At 45.8% G+C, this 17,461-nt stretch overlaps 1 protein-coding gene across 6 annotated transcripts; it reads left to right on the forward strand.

Annotated features, from left to right (window-relative positions):
- The first annotated feature begins 301 nt into the window (after positions 1-301).
- Positions 302-16,964, forward strand: LOC100844567 (chaperone protein dnaJ 10). 6 transcript variants are annotated; one of them, XM_024458441.1, is made up of 6 exons: positions 302-512; positions 608-731; positions 842-901; positions 1,340-1,422; positions 1,860-2,022; positions 3,494-3,734. In XM_024458441.1, exons 2-6 carry the CDS (start codon positions 645-647, stop codon positions 3,623-3,625), a joined length of 525 nt encoding a protein of 174 aa, XP_024314209.1. In that variant the 5' UTR covers positions 302-512; positions 608-644; the 3' UTR covers positions 3,626-3,734. The 6 variants fall into 6 exon arrangements, with proteins under 6 accessions (XP_024314209.1, XP_024314210.1, XP_024314211.1 ...); XM_024458442.1 differs by lacking the exon at positions 3,494-3,734 and adding an exon at positions 2,392-2,943; XM_024458443.1 differs by lacking the exon at positions 3,494-3,734 and adding an exon at positions 8,460-8,777 and having other exon boundaries at positions 304-512.
- The last annotated feature ends 497 nt before the right edge of the window (positions 16,965-17,461 follow it).

The following is a 17,461-nucleotide window of genomic DNA, read 5'->3' on the forward strand; positions in this document are numbered from 1 at the left end:
AAGAAAAGAAAAAAAGGGTTGGAGGGGGTGGAATTTCAGCCTAAACATGAGCGCGCACGGTTAGCAAATAATTCATGTTCACTGACTCTGATCGTGGGGCTATTACTACTCCGTGTACGTTTAGTGGACGTCGGATAAATATGTTGGTGTCTTTATAAGTAGCAGAGATAATGATAAAATTTAAAAAACTCTACAAATCCCCGGTACATCTCTCTGCAGCTCGCAACCGGCCAACGAGAAGGGCGGAGGCAAAGAGGAAAGAGACAGCGTGACGTGGCATCTCCAAGGCGCTCTGCCTTCCTGACGTGTCATCCCTGACGTGCGGGCCCGGGACCTCAGCCTGTCCACGTTGATCCGTCAGCGCATCAGCGGTTCGCGACTCGCCTTCCTCCGTCCTTCAGCGCGGATCGACCGGGACTCCTCTGTTTTCCCCCAAATCTTCTCGTCTTCTTCTTCCACCGCTCGTTTCTCCAGGAACCTTCCAGAAGCTTCTCGAAACGACAGGCCGTGTGGTGCGGGTCTCTATCTCTGTCCTCCCTCGGGTTCTAATCGCTGTCGATTTATCTTCCAGGCGTGATAGCATTCGCTGTTTTCTTGATGTTCGTAGTTGTGAGGGAGGCGCAGATCCAGGGTTTCCTCCTGCCATGGTGAAGGAGACCGCCTACTACGACACCCTGGGGGTCAGCGTCGACGCCTCCCCCGCCGAGATCAAGAAGGCCTACTACGTCAAGGTGATTGATGGACGGACGGATGAATGATTCCTTTGTTGCGTCCTTGAGTCTTCAGCGCTATTGGGCTATCTCTGTGCGCTAAATTGGTTGGTGTTTTTTCTGCGTTTCAGGCGAAGCTGGTGCATCCGGACAAGAATCCTGGGAACCCCGACGCGGCGGTGAAATTTCAGGTGGGTTTTGTTTTGGTGCCTAACTGCATGCCTTATATGGACGCTGTGGCAGTTTTGTTGTGGACGAGCAGAATTGTGTGGCCATAAAGGTCTGTTGTTATAGAATTCATGTAGCTAAACCGTGTGGTTTGGATCTAGGTGTGAGCTAAAATATGAGTTAGGAAAAGAAGAGTTTGGCTGTGGTAGCATCAATTGTTACTCCTTATGAAGTATAGTAATTAACGACTGGCGAGATGTTCAGTGCCAGTATATTCTGCATATGTATTTCATTTTCACCATGCCTTGTTCATGATAGGATGGTTCCTTGCTGAGTAGTGCTTCTATGCTCGTGGATGTAAATGTGGAATCTATTAACTGTAATGCTTATATGTCATCAAATATATCTTTAAATGATATCCCCGATGCGAAGATCATTGGGTTAAAGCTTGCTATTAACAGGAACTTGGGGAGGCCTACCAAGTTCTAAGTGATCCAGCTAAAAAGGAGGCTTATGATAAGCATGGAAAGGACGGTCTTGCCCAGTAAGTCATGTATTTATTGAGTTATATGCTTTATTAAACAGTAGGTATTTTTCTCAATACAATATTAGCAGACCTTTCCAGGATTGTTCTGATTAAACTAGCTGGCTGGGAGCATAGAGCAGGGTGATTTAGTGGATTGTTGATGTAGAGAGAAAGAGGAGGGCACAACAAGAAAAAGGCTTGAGGGGAACTACAGGGGGTGAAAATGGGGGTCAAGTTAAGATAGCCTCTCGAATTTATGGATGGATAGACAGTATAGCAACTAAGTAGCTATTTATAATAAAGTACCTGTTGGGGGACATAAAAGTAACTACTCTCGAGACAGACGATTAAAAACTCCATTCAAGATTCTACTTATATCTTTATGCAGAAATAAAAGGCTAATTGGCTTCCTTGCTTTGTGGTTATCTTCTTACTTGCTTAATCAATGTTGTCAGGGATAACATGGTAGATCCAGCTGCTGTCTTTGGGATGCTTTTTGGAAGCGATTATTTTGAAGATTATGTTGGTCAGCTTGCTCTGGCATCCATAGCTTCAGTGGAGATTGATGAAGGCTCAAGCAATCAAGAGGCCACAGCAAAAGTTCAAGAGAAGATAAAAGTATGCTGCTTCTGCTTAATCCATTGCGCTGAAATATAATCTAGTCTAGGTTCTGCCATGCTGATAAAAGTATGCTGCTTCTGCTTAATCCATTGCGCTGAAACATCGCACCCGGCGGAGCTTCCCGTTACTCCTGCGCGGAACCCTAGATCGGTAGGGGGTGTTCGGTGGGGTGTGCGGCACAGCGACGAACCTTGTGTTGCGTGCCGCCGGCCCCCACCTCTTTATATTGCGTAGTGTAACAGGGGCCCGCCAACCATATTGGGTTGGGCGCCGCTGATCAGGGCGCTGTAGATCTAAGGGCCCGGTGGGCCCACATGGGTGGAGATCATACTAATTTGATTTCGCTCAAACCAAATTTGCCACCAGCCAAGCATGATAGCAGTTCTCAGCCGGGTGCGATTTTTGGCGGACTGGCAGCGAAGATCTTCATTAGTCCACCAATCGAGAGGATGGAACGCCCGGCTAGGTTTGGTTTCTAGTTTTAGTCGTGGTGTTTGATCTTGTAATTGCCTAGCTGTAGCTTTTTGCTTCCTGGTTGCTCTCTTTCCTTCTTAAGTAATGAAAAGCAGCGCTGCTGCATTTTTGTCAAAAAAAAAGTTACTTCAGTGTGCAAGGGGAGGGCGCGGTCTCTGCCGAGCGACCCAGGGAGATCGTAGCATGCATGGGCATGCCTTTAACACTCGGATAAGAATACAAGGTGAGATGAGGATAATCATAGCAGTTTAAATGTTTAATACATAGCTGCATCCACAAAGGGATACGAATTACGAAATGCTTTCGAACCAAAAAGGAAACCTTTATCCGTACCCGGTAGCTAAAAATAAAACAGTACATGACTAAATGTGAGTTTCAGGAGTAACCCATCCCTTCATATGAAAATGGCCCATAGATTTTGGCAACAAGTAATTATGTATTATCTTCCTCCAGAAAGACCAGTCATGGTCGTCGCCACAGAAGCGCATGACAGGATATGCATCATATGCTGATCGAAGTCTTCATCCCGGGTAGTAAGGCTTAAAAAGCTTGCTTGGAAATCTGGGAGTGACACATCCTTTACAAGGTATTGCATAACTAGGCGCATGCATGGCCTAGCACTGTGTACTGAGTGTGAGCATAGCAGGCCAAGCTTTAGTACTAAATCTGCCTCCTCCTTGACATAATCTTGTAATTTTGGGTCTACTGTTTTGAGTATTGAACCGCTCTCCCATGCATCGATCACCCAATCTGTCAGTGGCACCAGCTCGCCAGAATTGTTCACTTCTATTGGGTGCCTTCCACAGGCAACCTCCAACATGAACACCCCGAATGCAAAAACATCAGTTGCCTTGGTTGCTCTTCCTAGCCTGGCTAGCTCAGGAGCAATGTAACCCCAGGTGCCGGCCAAATGCGTGGTGTGGGCGTCTGTTCCATGGTTGTGCAATCTCGCAAGGCCGAAATCACCAAGTCTTCCATTCATTTTGTTATCCAGGAGAACATTGCTCGTCTTGATGTCTCGATGGATCACAACTTTCTCCCAATCCTCATGGAGATAGAGAAGACCAGATGCAATACCTTTTATAATGTTAAATCTATGTATCCAATCTATAGTCGGTTACCTTGACCATGCAAAACTCTGTCAAGACTACCATTTGGCATGTAATCATAAACTATAAGAAGTTCATTTTTGTGACGACAATAACCGAGTAACTAGACAAGATTGTGATGGCGGAGATGACCGAGAATAGTAATCTCAGCTATAAATTCCTTCATCCCTTGCTTTGAATCTGGTGAAATCCGCTTGATCGCAACATTTTTCTTGGAGCTTTGTAGAATCCCTTTGTAAACCTTTCCAAATCCACCTTTACCGAGTAGCATCCTGTTTTTGAAACCGTTGGTTGCGGTCACGAGATCTTTATATGTGAAAGACGGAGACCCACAATTGATTTCCCACTCACCACTTTTCCTTGCCTTCTTCATATAAATATACAGGGCAATAAGCATAACAAGCACGATGAACACTGACATGATAATAATCGGTAAAAGAATGTGACTGGAGGTATCTGATTGACTTTCTGCTTCCCTACGAACATCGTCTATAACTTCAGACAACACTGAGTAGTCAAGTGGTGTAGCCGCACCGTTTGGATTGAAACTCCAGCCGATAATTTGGTGTATGGACCATAGGCGGGTTGCAGAAGCAAAGCCAACATAGACTGACCTTGGCAACACGGATATGAGATTAACAATGCTTGATAGCAGTGGGCGTTCAGGCTTCGGCTCTAAGTGAGGTGCTAGACTGACATTCATGTGGCGTGAATTGGCATCATAGTCAACCCATACTTGCATCGGTTCACCGCTAATGAGTCTCAAGTTAGTGAACTTGCCATCTGAGGTGTAGTAACCAGCAGTATGTGAATTGATAGATACCAAGTTGTTTACATCGATTCCAACATGGTTACTATCAATATCCATGAATTCCCTATTAAACAAGGTATCAAACTCAATAGCAAAGAGTTGGTTTGTTGTATTACCGAGGTTTTCGTTGCTGAACATGCCCAAGTACTGAGATGGGAGGGTATCCAACAAAGTGTCCGTCGTGGCAGAAAGTGTAAACCCAAGCCCATAGCCGCTAGAATCGCTGTACGGACCACTAGTGATGACAAACACGAAGGTTGTCGAGAATGAGGAAATAGAGTTCAACGGGCCTCCACAGAAAGCGCGCCCAACCCCCTTGTAAGTGCCATCGGTTAGCTTGAGAGCTTTGCTTGTGATTGAAGCTACACCATCAAGCTGGAGCATGCTAGAAGAGAAACCGTTGTAGGTGAAGCCATCGTTGGTGTAGGAAGCAGAGGTGGCGGGGAGGAGGAAGAAGACACATAGTAGTAGGGAGCGTGGCAGCATGGTGCAATGCTGCAATTAACAAGGCACCTTTCTCTCAGGGATGGGTTATGAAAAATAAATATGAAATATAGTACTGAAGCATGCGCCAAACAAAAGGAAGTCCGGGCATCGTCCATTCAAAGTTTGATATTTGGTCAATATTCTCTGTCATACCGAGAAAAAGAAGGCCAATTGATAGGTACAGCACAGCACTAAAGCACAACTAACGTATCAAGAATGACACTGCATATGGTTGACCGACTTCTCTTTTCCTAAGCACAACTAACGAAGCGCGCATATCCAGCTAGTGGGGACTTATCCCCCCATGGGGTTACAAGCTATGGTGTTGGATTTGCATCATGTGCTAGGCATTCTTCCACATCCTGGAGATTGTGATGGTTCAATGATGAAAGAGACCTTGGAAAGTGTCAAAAAGCTTGAAGATCAAATTAAGCAGTTGTTGTTTGCTCGCGCGCTGGTGAGGAGGCAAACCCTGACGACGTGGTGGTGCTCACTTACTCGTTCGGCACCATGTGGCTCCCGAAGGTCGTCTTGATCATGCATCGGAGCCTCGTCACAAGCATCACACAACCGGTGATATCTTGTTGCGATGCTTCAATTCCACTCCAATAGCACATGTGATCTTACTCTGATTTGCTTGATCATCACCATTTGTCATCAATCAAGTAGAGTTTTACAATGTTCACTGGCTTTGTTACTTGTAGTTACCAAACTGATATTGATGTAGTTACCTAGCTATCGGGTTACAATTATCACAGTTCTAGCTGTGTAGTTAACCATCAGCTGAGGGTATAATTACCAATGTAACATTGTTGGAGTTACTCTGTTGTTTGGGTTAAAGTTACCATCAAATCACCAGCAGAGTTACCATGTTGTTTGTGTAAAGTTACCCTCATATCACTGGCATAGCTAGCAAACTTTCATGTTACAATTACCAACAGGATCTCGATATAGTTACCTGGTGTCCATCTTACAATTATCACCATGTCATTGTGGTAGTTACCAAGCTGTCGTGGTTATTGTTCCTGACATAGTATTCACCAAACATACAGGGTTTATCTACTGTGGAAGCTATTACTTGTGAATAGTCTAGTCTGGTAACTCACATCTTTATCGGCTGATAACTTCTGAGCTTGTAAGAAGAGTTCTAGAATATGTCTAAGTGAGAAGACGTAGGTTTGTAATTGGTAACTATTTTTTGAATAGTAAGGTAACTCATGTACCACCGGTCTGGTAACTTTCAAGGCTAAGCAAATATCTTCAAAACATAACCAATTGAGGTCAATTTTTTTAGGTCGATAACTATTTGTAAATAGTTGGGTAACTCATATCGTTACTGCCTGATGACTTCTAGATTTGGAAAAAAATGTCTCGCAAACTTCCTTAGTGAAATTATAGTTTCCTGGTTGATAAATATTTGCGAATAGTCTGGTAACTTACATGGTATTGGTGAGGTAATTTCTAAACTCAGAAAAAAGAAACCAAAACATGTCTAGCTAGATCTAGCGTCGAAACAAATCATAACTAACCTGATAACTCACATAGTATATACCGATAACTCACCTGTTACTGGTTGATAACTTCAGAGCTCTAAAAACGTTGAAACACCCCCAGTGATTATAGTTTTCAAGCCGATAACTAATAGTGAATAGGTTCAGTAACTCACGTGCTTATGGTTGGTAACTTTAAACTTGAAGAAAAGGTTGGTAAAACATATCCAACCGTGATCTTGTTTTGAAGCTCAGGTATACGGCTTTAGCTACACAACTTTTAAACCTTTCCATTTAGCATGTGTTTATGCTGCAGGGCCCCTATCTCACTTCATTTGCATGCATGCACTCAACAGCTAGTTTCTTGTTGTGCACATGGTCTTGCGGGAACGGCTCGGGCTTGCCCCGCGCGCGGCCGAATGCTCGGGCTCACAGGGAAAAAACAGGGTGGGATTGGGATACGTAAGGCAGATATGTCAAATGTCGTACATCAGTTACATAGTCCAGTCCATTAACTTGTACTAAATTCAAAACACTTACTATAAATCGGAGGGAGTAGTTACTAAGTAAGATCTAGTGTTTTGAACCCAATACTACACTTGAGAATACTTGGTAACTGGTATATTTTCTCGTTGGTAACTTCCGAATTTGAAGAAATTCACCCAAACACATACTGTATCTACTTGTGAATAATCTGGTCTGGTAACTCATATATTATCGGTTGGTAACTTATGTTCTCAAATGAATTCGCCAAAGCATCTAGTTTTGAGCCGATGAATTAGTGTGAATGGTTAGCTAACTCGATCAATTTATGTATGGGTAAATAACTTCTGAACTTGAAGAAAGTGGCCTAGAACCAAACCCAAGTGAATTCTCTATTCATTTAGGTTACAGTTACCATAATGAAACTCACATACTTATCCAACCGTTAAAGTTACAATTACCATAAAGGCACTCATTTAGTTATCCAACCGTTTAGGTTACAGTTACCATCATGACACTGACGTAGTTATTCAGTCGTTTAGTTTGCAGTTATCATCATGACCCATGTAGTTATCCATTCGTTTAGGTTACAGTTACCATCTTGACACTCATGTAGTTATCCAGTCGTTTATGTTACATTTATCATCATGACACACATTAGTTATCTAGTCATTTAGATTATTAAAGTTACCATCGTGACACTCATGTGGTTATCCAGTCGTTTAGTTTATAATATTCATCGTGTCAATAATATACTATCCAACTATCTAGGCTTCAATTACCACCATATTATTAACATAGTTATCCAGGTTTTGGGTGAAAGTTACCACCTACATCATAGCAGCGATGTAGTTAACTAGGTTTCGTGTTACAATTACTAATGGATTGTTACTAATGTGATATTGATCTTGTTTCTCAACATAGCACTGTGTAGTTAACAAATTATCCATGTTACTGTTCAGGACCATGGCATCATTGTAGTTGTCAAGATATCCAAGTTATCTTGGTGTTCGATTGTTGATCTAATATAGTTTTTGAAGTGGGTAACTACTTGTGCCAAGGTCTGGTAACTCACGTCTTAGTGCTTGGTAACTTTTGAGCTCGAAAAAAGTTGTCGAAACATACCCAAGTGAGATCTTGTTGTGAAGCCCTCGTTGTCACTAACTCAACGGTGAAAACGGATCGTAAATTCGTTGTGCCATCTGAGAGCTAAAACATTTTGAATTTTTGGATTTGGAAAGAATCTTGGGTGACATAAGCATGCATCATCGTTGGACCGTGGCAGCCAGGATAGCTTCGGCACGCTTGGACTTTCTTCGAAACCAAGATGGGGTTCCCTCGCGCAGCGCAGCGCTGCTGCATGCTCGCCTCGCGGAACAGATCGGGAAAGATACACTAGCTAGGTTTAGGGGCTCATTGGAAAAACGGAACGGGGTCGCCTCGCGCGCTGCCGCGCACTCGGCTCGCGGGATCGATCGGGCGGGAAGCGTACCGCTGCCACGCTAACGGCTGCCGCATAGCAAAGTCCATATTATTATAGGAATTGAATCCTTTGATGATATCTGAGATGTACCATGCTAGGTACTGGTTCACTGTCTTATCGGACCATCGACCAGATCTTATGGAGAAGGTATGTCTGAACACTTATTATCTGTCCAATATTTTACTGGGGGTCTAGGTCCTTCGATTAGTATGTCAGCCTAAAGCCACGTGTCATGTGGGTCAGCACTGTAGCCACTGTGACAAGTCTCAGGACAGGCCAAATGAACCTGCTAAGGCTTAGATTAGTTTCATATTTAAAATATTACTAGCAAAAAAACCCGTGCATGCTACAGAACAACGGAAAGTGTATCAAGCACGAGCCGGTGGAGGCGAAGTCTGGACATTGATTTTTCGATTGGATTGATTTCCATACTGAGATTGATACCGAGATTTTTTGTTTGGGTTCGGATTGATTTCCATACTGAGATGGATACGAAGAATTTTGGATTTCATGCTTAGGAGATTGATTTATTTTAGGATTGTTCGTATTATGTTGTGACAAATTTGGACAGTACAATAACTTTCGGTAAATCTAAACCGTAGAATTTCTGCTACTGAAATCGTGAATAAGGCAGGAGGAAAAAAAATAAGGAGCAGTGGCATATTGATTATAATTTTAACGAAGTTGACCGACCAACGGCGCCCACCATCACCATCAATTTCAATTTAATATATTGTAATAGATTGTCTAACTATACAACCAAGTCATGTTAGTATTTGCCTATTTGGGTAAGAACAGTTCCTTAGCAGGAAGTCCAGCTACACAGATTCCATTATGAACTGTACCATTCTTCTTAAGCACTGTTAACAGTGTTGAAGTATTATGCAGCACTCAGGTCCTTCTTCAAGTTCGACAACAGGTACCGAACCTGCTTGACACGTGCGCGGTTGTGGGAGCCAAACATGGGGTGCAGTGCCTCCCAGACTTCACGAGCTGAGGTGTGGTGTGTCATCTGCCCAAGAATGTCCTCGGACATGGAGGCAAGCAGTGCGGTCATCACCATTTGATCCTGCTGGTACCACTGGAAAAACTCCGGGTTGGAGATCACTGCATCGCCTCCCCGCGCCCGCGCCGCCATGCCGCCTCCCCGTGCCCACGCCCGTGCCCCCTGCCCGCGCCCGTGCCCCCTGATCTTGTTTTGATACTTTATGCATAAAAATATATATGCTGCATATTCCAAAGGGCCTGCACACACAAAAGAAAGAGGCGCCCGGGGACGGAAAAGAAGCAGTAGCACCATGGAGTGTACATATGATGAATATGATGGGATCACCGATCAGACTCCACCGGGACTGCACCTCAGAGCAAGCTACCTAGCTAGTACACACAGGCACGTCCGTCCCCAGCCAGCAGGAGATCGAGGACCACCCATGCATGTCAAAAACAAGAAGATGGACTGAAACGCCAGAGGTCTTGGCGTTGCGGTTGGGTTGCCAACGCCAGGGGTTGTGGCGTTTCCCCTGGCGAGCAAACCGGTTGCAGACTGCGCGTAGCGTTTCCTTTGTAATCGAAACGCCAGCACGAGTGACGTTTCCAAAAAAGATCAGATTCGAAAATAGTTTTGAACGAGGGTCATTTTTGCCTCAACTTTCGAAAAAGGGTCAAATTTGCTGATTTGGCCTCTGTATTTGCAGTTGAGGTGACACATGTAGGGTCGTGGTGGGGCCCTTGCACCCCCCGATGTCTCTCTGTCTCTCCCTCCAGGCGTCGTCCCCTCCTCTCGCCCCATCTCTCTCACTTGTCTCCCCCTCCTGATTTCCAAGTGATGAGCGCCGCCGGTCGAGCTCGACTTCCTCGGCCTCCGCGCCGCCGCCAACGTCCCCGGCGAGCACCACGGCAAAAGTAGCGGCGCGAACGGGAACTCGTGCGTGTCGTGCAACACGTGCGTGATGGCCGGGGACGCCGGGCTGCCCATGGTGGGCCTTCCGTCCACGGCGGCACGGGAGGTCGCGCCGTCCAACGACGCCACCTCTGCTTGTTCGAAGCGGCCGGGCTTCGACCAGGGCGACGGCGCGAGAGAAGAGCAGCGGCGCCGACGACTTGAGGTCGTAGCAGGAGATGAGCACGGACTTGATGGCGTCTCGCAGGTTCGTAGCAGAGGCACATTCTTCCTTCGCCGCCCGGATTCTCCTCTGGTTCTCCTTGTGTCGCTCTAGACCTCGGCCCAGCGGCGCAGGAGCAATTTTGGGGAGGAGTTCTTCATGCGAGAGCGTAGACATCGGGCCGGCGACGGCGGCGGCCCTGGAACGAGGAATCATACGGCTCGTTCTCCATGAACAGGGCCTCGTCGCGCTCCTTAGCGGGGATTCGGGGGCCTGGAGGTGTGGATTCGGAACTGCAGGAGGGGATTCGGGGCCGCCGGACTCCGGGAAGACCACTCCAGGTCCTGATCTTCCGGAGTTTCGGGCATGGAGGCCGCGGTGACACGAACTCAGGATTCGGGACTGCTCCGGACGGGATTTGGCGGCTGGAGGAACGGATTCGGGGTGAGGATGGCAGTGGAGCGGACACCAAGTTCGCCGTCGAGGATGGCACCGGCGCGCGCAAGAGAGACGGAGAGGATGACTGGCGGCGGTTCTTCAAGAGAGAAAAGGGAGGGGGCGACGGGATGTGAACCCCACGTGCGCGCCCCCCTGTACGTTGTACCCGTATCTGTCCATAGAGCAATATTTGTTTTTTTGGCACAGATCCCAATGAGTTGGGGACGGCTAGGATAACATGTGCGACCCCCCCCCCCCCTTGGCACAAAATCCGGGGTCCGTCCTACTCCTTCTATCTTCCAGCACTAGCTATGATTACATATTAATCCAATAACCGTCATCAGTTACTTTTACATGAAGGCGGGACTGATGATGCGGAACGGTGGGGAGATGTACTTTTTTTTTCATTTACATACGACCTTTTTATCGGCCGGATTCCACTACCAAAGCAACGGAACAAGAGTTCACATAGCACGCCAACAAAAGTTCTCAGGCTGCAAAACGCAGTCCTGGAGGCAGAGGTCTCAAACTCAAACTGAAGATATAAAACACACAAAAGGCCCAAATCTAATTACATACGATACCAAGGATCGCCACTGTTTTTTGTTGCCTACTTGAACCAGACAAAAATGACACCTTGCAGCCACTCCAGCATCTGCGTCTTCTCAGAAACCGCCCCTTCATGTTCCAGATCACATGCCAGGCCCTCCCATGTCCTGTTCAGGCCCCAGGATCTGCGCCGTGTCCACCTTGGCCTGCCGTGGATGAAGTTGTAGCGCCTCTGCCTGTAACGCCGCCGCCCCTGCTCGAAGCCGGTCCCTATCGCCATTGGATTGCAAACCTGTCCAATATTTCATGAAAGCACATGGCAGGCATATTATTTCTACAAGTGAACGTATCAACTTATTTTCAACCATGCCCTATTTCGCAACTTCCAGATTGCCCAGCAAATGGCAGCTAGGCCCACGACTTGCAAGTTTTTCCCTACGCATATAAATGTTGACATCCACCAAATTTTTTTTGTAAATGTTGACATCCACCAAAAGTACTGGGAAAAACAAGAGGGTCTAGCATTAACACCTAACATCATACTCACAACACTATAGGCGTATGTCGCTGCTCCACAATGAAAGAACAAGTGGTGTATGGTCTCTTCCCCTTTGCAAAATCTACAGGTGGTACCCCCCTTCCCAATTCCTCCTTTTCATATCATCTTTGGTAGCTATGGCATTGTACCAGATTAGCCATGACCAGATTTTTATCTTAAATGGAATCCTAGCTTTCCAGAGATGTTTAAATGATCTGCTTGCCCACCCCCCCCCCCCCCCACCCCCACATGTGAGTACATCATACATGGATTTAACTGAGAATTTCCTGTTTTTGGTCAAGTTCCAAACTAGTGTATCTTTCTGATCAGTAAGAGCCCATCAACTTATCCCTAACTTTCCTGTATTCTTCTTCAAAGTCTCATCAAGCCATCTCCTGAAAGTCATAACCCATCTCCTGGCGGCCATGTCATGAACGGATAGCCCCACCTCATTAGATATGGAAAACAGCCTAGGGAATTGTTGTGCAAAGGACAACTGTCCACACCAGGCATCACCCCAGAAACCAGTTGATTTTCCATCACCAATCACCACATTTCTTCCTTTTAGATATAAATCTCTAACTTTCGGTAAATCTGCCCAGCATGGAGAATCATGTGGTCTGCTTTGGATATTAAAAATGCCCCTCTCCTGCAAATATTTCCTTTGAATCAGCTCCTTCCGCAGCCCTGGTTCAGCTTTCAATTTCTACCACCATTTGCACGTAAGGCTAATATTAAATAGCTCCAGATTTTTTACTCCCAAACCCACCTTTGATATTTGGTTTGCATATGATTTTCCAGGAGATTAGATGATATTTCCTCTTCCTAGATCCCCCCTTCCATAAAAATCTTCTTCTAATCTTGTCCAATTTGACAAGGTTTGACTTGGGTAAAATATTCATGGACATATGGTAAACTGGAGTAGCAGTCAAACATCAATTAAGCAAGGTGACTCTGCCACCAATGTACAAAGCCCCCCCCCCCCCCCCCCTTCCACCCTGCAAACTTTTTTTCCATTTTTTTTCCTCCAGCAAAGCCCAATATGCAACTTTGATTTTATCAACACTCACAGGCATTCCTAACTACTTAATGGGCCAATTCCCCTCATGACAGTTGAACATCTCTGCGTAGCATTGCCTCTTCTGGTTGTCTGGTAAAATCATGATTACTTCACGTTTTTGAAAATTGATCTTGAGCCCTCACATGGCCTCAAACAAGTATAGAATGAGTTTCAAGGATCTGGCCTCCTCAAGATCATCTATGACAAACAATATGTTATCATTAGCATATTGAAAACGGCAACTCCTGAATCAACTAGGTGGGGCACTAGTCCAGTCAGTCTACCAACATGTTGAGTAGCATGTATCATTTTGGCCAAGCATTCAGCTGCAAGATTGAACAAAAAAGGGGATAGAGGATCCCCCGTCTTACCCCCTTATGGCTCCCAAAGTATGGCCCCAACACATCATTTACTTCTACACTCAATGTCCCATTAGTAACAATAGATCTAATACATCCCATCCATCTTCACTAAAACCTTTCATCTGACCATAGTGGAAAAGAAAGTCCCAGTTCACCTTATCATAGGCCTTTTCAAAATCAATCTTCAGCACCACACCCTGCTGTTTGCAACACTTGGATTCTCTGAGGATTTCATTCAAAGCAAGCACCCCATTGTTCCTACCCTTTATAAAAGCAGACTGGCATGGCTCAATTAGCTTAGGCATCAGAGGGCCCAGCCTTAGAGTCATGCCCTTGGAAAACATCTTGAACAGTACCTGAAGCAAACATCAGCATCAGCTCCTTTTGGTATCAAGGTGATTATCCCATAGTTGATTCTGCTTAAGTCCACTTTCCCAGCATGGAAATCAGCAAAAGTTGTATAACGTCATCTTTAACAATTTCCCAGCAAGATTGATAAAATTCTTTAGCAAACCCATCATGACCAACTGCTTTATTTCTTTCCATGGAATCAATTATACCCTTTATTTCATCTTCTCCAAATGGCATATCCAGCACAGTCTGTTCTTCCACAGTTAACCTTTCCCCATCCCCCCACATCTCCCCTCTGAGATGACACTGAAATCCATCAGCACGACCAAATAAGGATTTATAAAAATCAGTAGCATGATTCACCAAATTAGTAGTGCCCTGTTTCACTTCCTCCCCTTGATGCAAAGATAAAATGACATTCTTTCTCCTCCTGCTATTTGCAATTCTATGGAAATAAATAGTATTATTGTCCCCTTTGTGTAACCAATTCTCTCCAGATTTTCTCCGCCGGAACTCTTCCTCATCATCATAAAGTTCAAATAGTGCAGAGTTAATGTCACCCCTCATAGCTAACGGATCCACCTGCAGAGGTTGAATTTCCTCTAGCTCTTCAATATCTTGCAGCTCCTCTGACAAGTCCTTTTTTAGTTTGTTAGCTTGCCCTCTAATATTATGGCCCCATCCTTTTAGAGATTTCTTTTGTTTTTTTAGTTTCCCCTGAATCGCCCCCAAACTATCTGCAGCCTGAACAGGTTACATCCAAACCTTCCTAACTCTCTCAAGGAAATCAGGGTGCCTGCACCAACTAATATCAAATTTAAAGTCATTGTTCCTCTGTTTCTCATGTTGTTCCATGGTATCAATAATCAAAGGGTTATGATCAAAAAGCTGTCTCACTAATTTCCTGATAGTCATCAAAGGAAAAAGATCTCCCCAATCACTATTCACTAGTATTCTATCCAACTTTTCAAGGGTGGGACATCATGATTGTTGGAACAAGTATACTGCCCCCAAGACATTACAATTTCCCTCAACCCATGAGTGTCAATGATGGCATTCAGCATATCAGTCTTCTTACAACTCCTCCTCTTTTTATTTTTATCCTGGTGAAACCTTAAGATATTAAAATCTCCTCCTACTAGTAATGGTAATTCTTGATCACCACAAGCAGCACCAAGCTCAACCAGAAACTCATCTTTCTTTCTTCCTGAGCAGCCCCATAAACAATCACAATCCAGTAAGATAGCTTTATTTTCTTGTCCCGCACCTTTACCTTTATACGGTATCTACCCGTCGCATAGGTCTTGATGTCAAATCTTTCCATTCTAAATCCCCCCAAAAGACCACCTGATTTCCCACAAGATGGTATAAATTTTCAGGTGAATTGATTCAAAGGATCAATTCTCCTAAAGAAAGCATCAGAGAAATCTTTCCTCATAGTTTCCTGAATGCCCAAGAAATCAACCTGAAATTCCCTAGTCACACCTTGTAAATATGCCTTAAAACCTTTCGTCCCCACCCCCTGCTATTCCATATGAGACCAATACTATCCAAATCCTACAGCCGATGAGTTTTTCGCTTCCTCAGCGTTCCACGTAGGCGGTTGTGATTTCCTTCTGTTTCGGCCGATTTGTTGGCCGGTTCTGTTGGCGAGCGTGAGAAACCAATTGCGCGGATGTTCATTTATCACTGGTGGTGTGGGCCGCTGTGCTCAGTTGGGCCGCTGTCAGGGTAGGGGTGGGCGTTTGGGCTGCGCGGGGATGGCTGACGATGGGCTAGGCGGGTGGCGATCGACGCGTGTTCATGCGTTGTCTTTCGGAGCCTTTGAGAGTGTACTGCGCTGGCAGTTTGGAGGTCGGTAACTCCCGTTCTCGTGCCTTCTTCTGTCCTCTATTTATGGTTCGAAGTCTGCATTCTTTTGTGGTAATTTGGTCTGCCATTTCTGCTCCCGACAGTGTTTGTCTTTCCTGTGATGTTCATTGGTGGCGTTGCACTGAAGATCTTTGTTTCTGTGCTTCCCCAGGTTTCGTAGAGGTGGTGGTGCTTCAGGATGTTGAGTAGCCGTTCTTTGCCTTCCCCGTTAATTCCACGTTCACCAATTTTCCCCGTACCCATCGGCTCAAGATCCGGTTAGCGGCCTCACAACGCTGGCGGGCCAGCCATTGCCGTTGTACTCCTCCATCGCCATTGGCGGTGGCATGCCCATCATCAGCAGCTGACTGAAGAACGGCAGACCACCATGGCCACCGCCAGGCCCGACAGATAAGCACCAACGAACATATCGCAAGTGGACGGGGGAGGGGCAACCAGCTGCTCAATGTCAATTCCACCACGACACGCCTGGTGCCATCGTCGTTCACCCTGTCATGCCCCATTCTCTCCCACTTCGGCGTGCCTGGTACGGCGACGAGAATCCTGCAACAACAAACCTGGGTGCGCCGCCATAACCTCGCCTCCCGCATCGTCTTCCACCTCTCCCCCGACCAAGAAAATCCCCAGCATCAGCGGGTCCTCCACGCGCGGTTCGTCTGGGGGGCAAGGAGAAGGGCTGGTGGCCTTCGGCGGCTGGGTGCGTGGGTCGCTGGTGGATTAGACCATGAGTCGCTGGTTTCTGTTCTTCTGTTTCATCCATTCTAGGTTATCTTGGCTCTTGATTCGGTTTGATTTACAGGGGTTAGTTGTTGGCTTCTTTTATGGTTGTCCTGTGGCCACATGACCCAGTAGAATACATCTGGTTGCATCCAGATGTAGAATTCATATGTGATCAATATGCTATGACGCAGTCATATATATATTGGATTTGGTTTCCTCACCCTGACAGCAGGCAGATTCTCACACAAAGGGTGAGATGAGGTGGCAGCCCCTACAAAGGAGGAAGCTGCACCCCTCCTGCTACCAGCGTTTTTCACCTTGCAAATGGCCTTGGCTTTCGTCTTGATTTTCTTAGATATGATTGGTGTGGAACCATCCTCATCTATATACTTGCACATGCCTTTTCTGCTCATTTGGCAAGGTACATAATTGCAAGGCATGGCATTAGTGTTTGGCTCTCTGCCACAACTATGGCTTGCCACACTTCCTTGTACACATGGCCCATGTATCAGACTCATTTATTAGCTAAACATACCACTTGTGGCTCCATTTTTTTGGCCACAAGTTTGCCTAAATCCAAACACATCCATGAATGGTCTGTTTACTTATAACTTGATGGTGAATTTGTATGTGATGTACAAAAAAAGAAGAAGAAGGGAAAAACAAAAAATAATCTTTCCTAAAAGAGAGAATAAGAAAATTGCCCCCCGATTTGACTGGAGGATCGGTTCGTTCCCTACTAGCGCAGCAAACTTGAGCATTTGCAAGAAGTCAAAAATAGGTGCGGAGCACAATATTTATGTCGGACGAGATCTGGCTAAATTGGCGACGTGGGACTAATATCTCACCCTGCCTCGCCAATACCTGCGAAAAACGAATGGGCCGGCCCAGTAACCAGCCGGCGTGCTCAATTCTCTCTTTGCCGAAAACTCGTTACTCCCGATCCAAACCGTCGCCATCTCGGTTCTCTTCCTTTCTCATTTTCTCTCCACCACGACTTGCCGGCGCCGCCCCCTGCTCTGGTGCCCTCTGCCTTCCATCTCCCGATGTGGCGTTCTTACTGCGGAAGGCGCGGTGCCGGATGCGGCTGTCGGCGTGGGTGGCGCTG

Source organism: Brachypodium distachyon, chromosome 2, assembly GCF_000005505.3.
Source record: "Brachypodium distachyon strain Bd21 chromosome 2, Brachypodium_distachyon_v3.0, whole genome shotgun sequence".
In the NCBI taxonomy this organism is placed as follows: domain Eukaryota; kingdom Viridiplantae; phylum Streptophyta; class Magnoliopsida; order Poales; family Poaceae; genus Brachypodium; species Brachypodium distachyon.

Excerpts from the sequence above, each read along its gene's own strand:
- LOC100844567 (XM_024458441.1), top strand. The coding sequence starts at position 645 with ATGGTGAAGGAGACCGCCTACTACGACACCCTGGGGGTCAGCGTCGAC. Across the intron at positions 732-841 it reads AGAAGGCCTACTACGTCAAG|GCGAAGCTGGTGCATCCGGA; the intron begins GTGATTGATGGA and ends TCTGCGTTTCAG. Across the intron at positions 902-1,339 it reads ACGCGGCGGTGAAATTTCAG|GAACTTGGGGAGGCCTACCA; the intron begins GTGGGTTTTGTT and ends TGCTATTAACAG.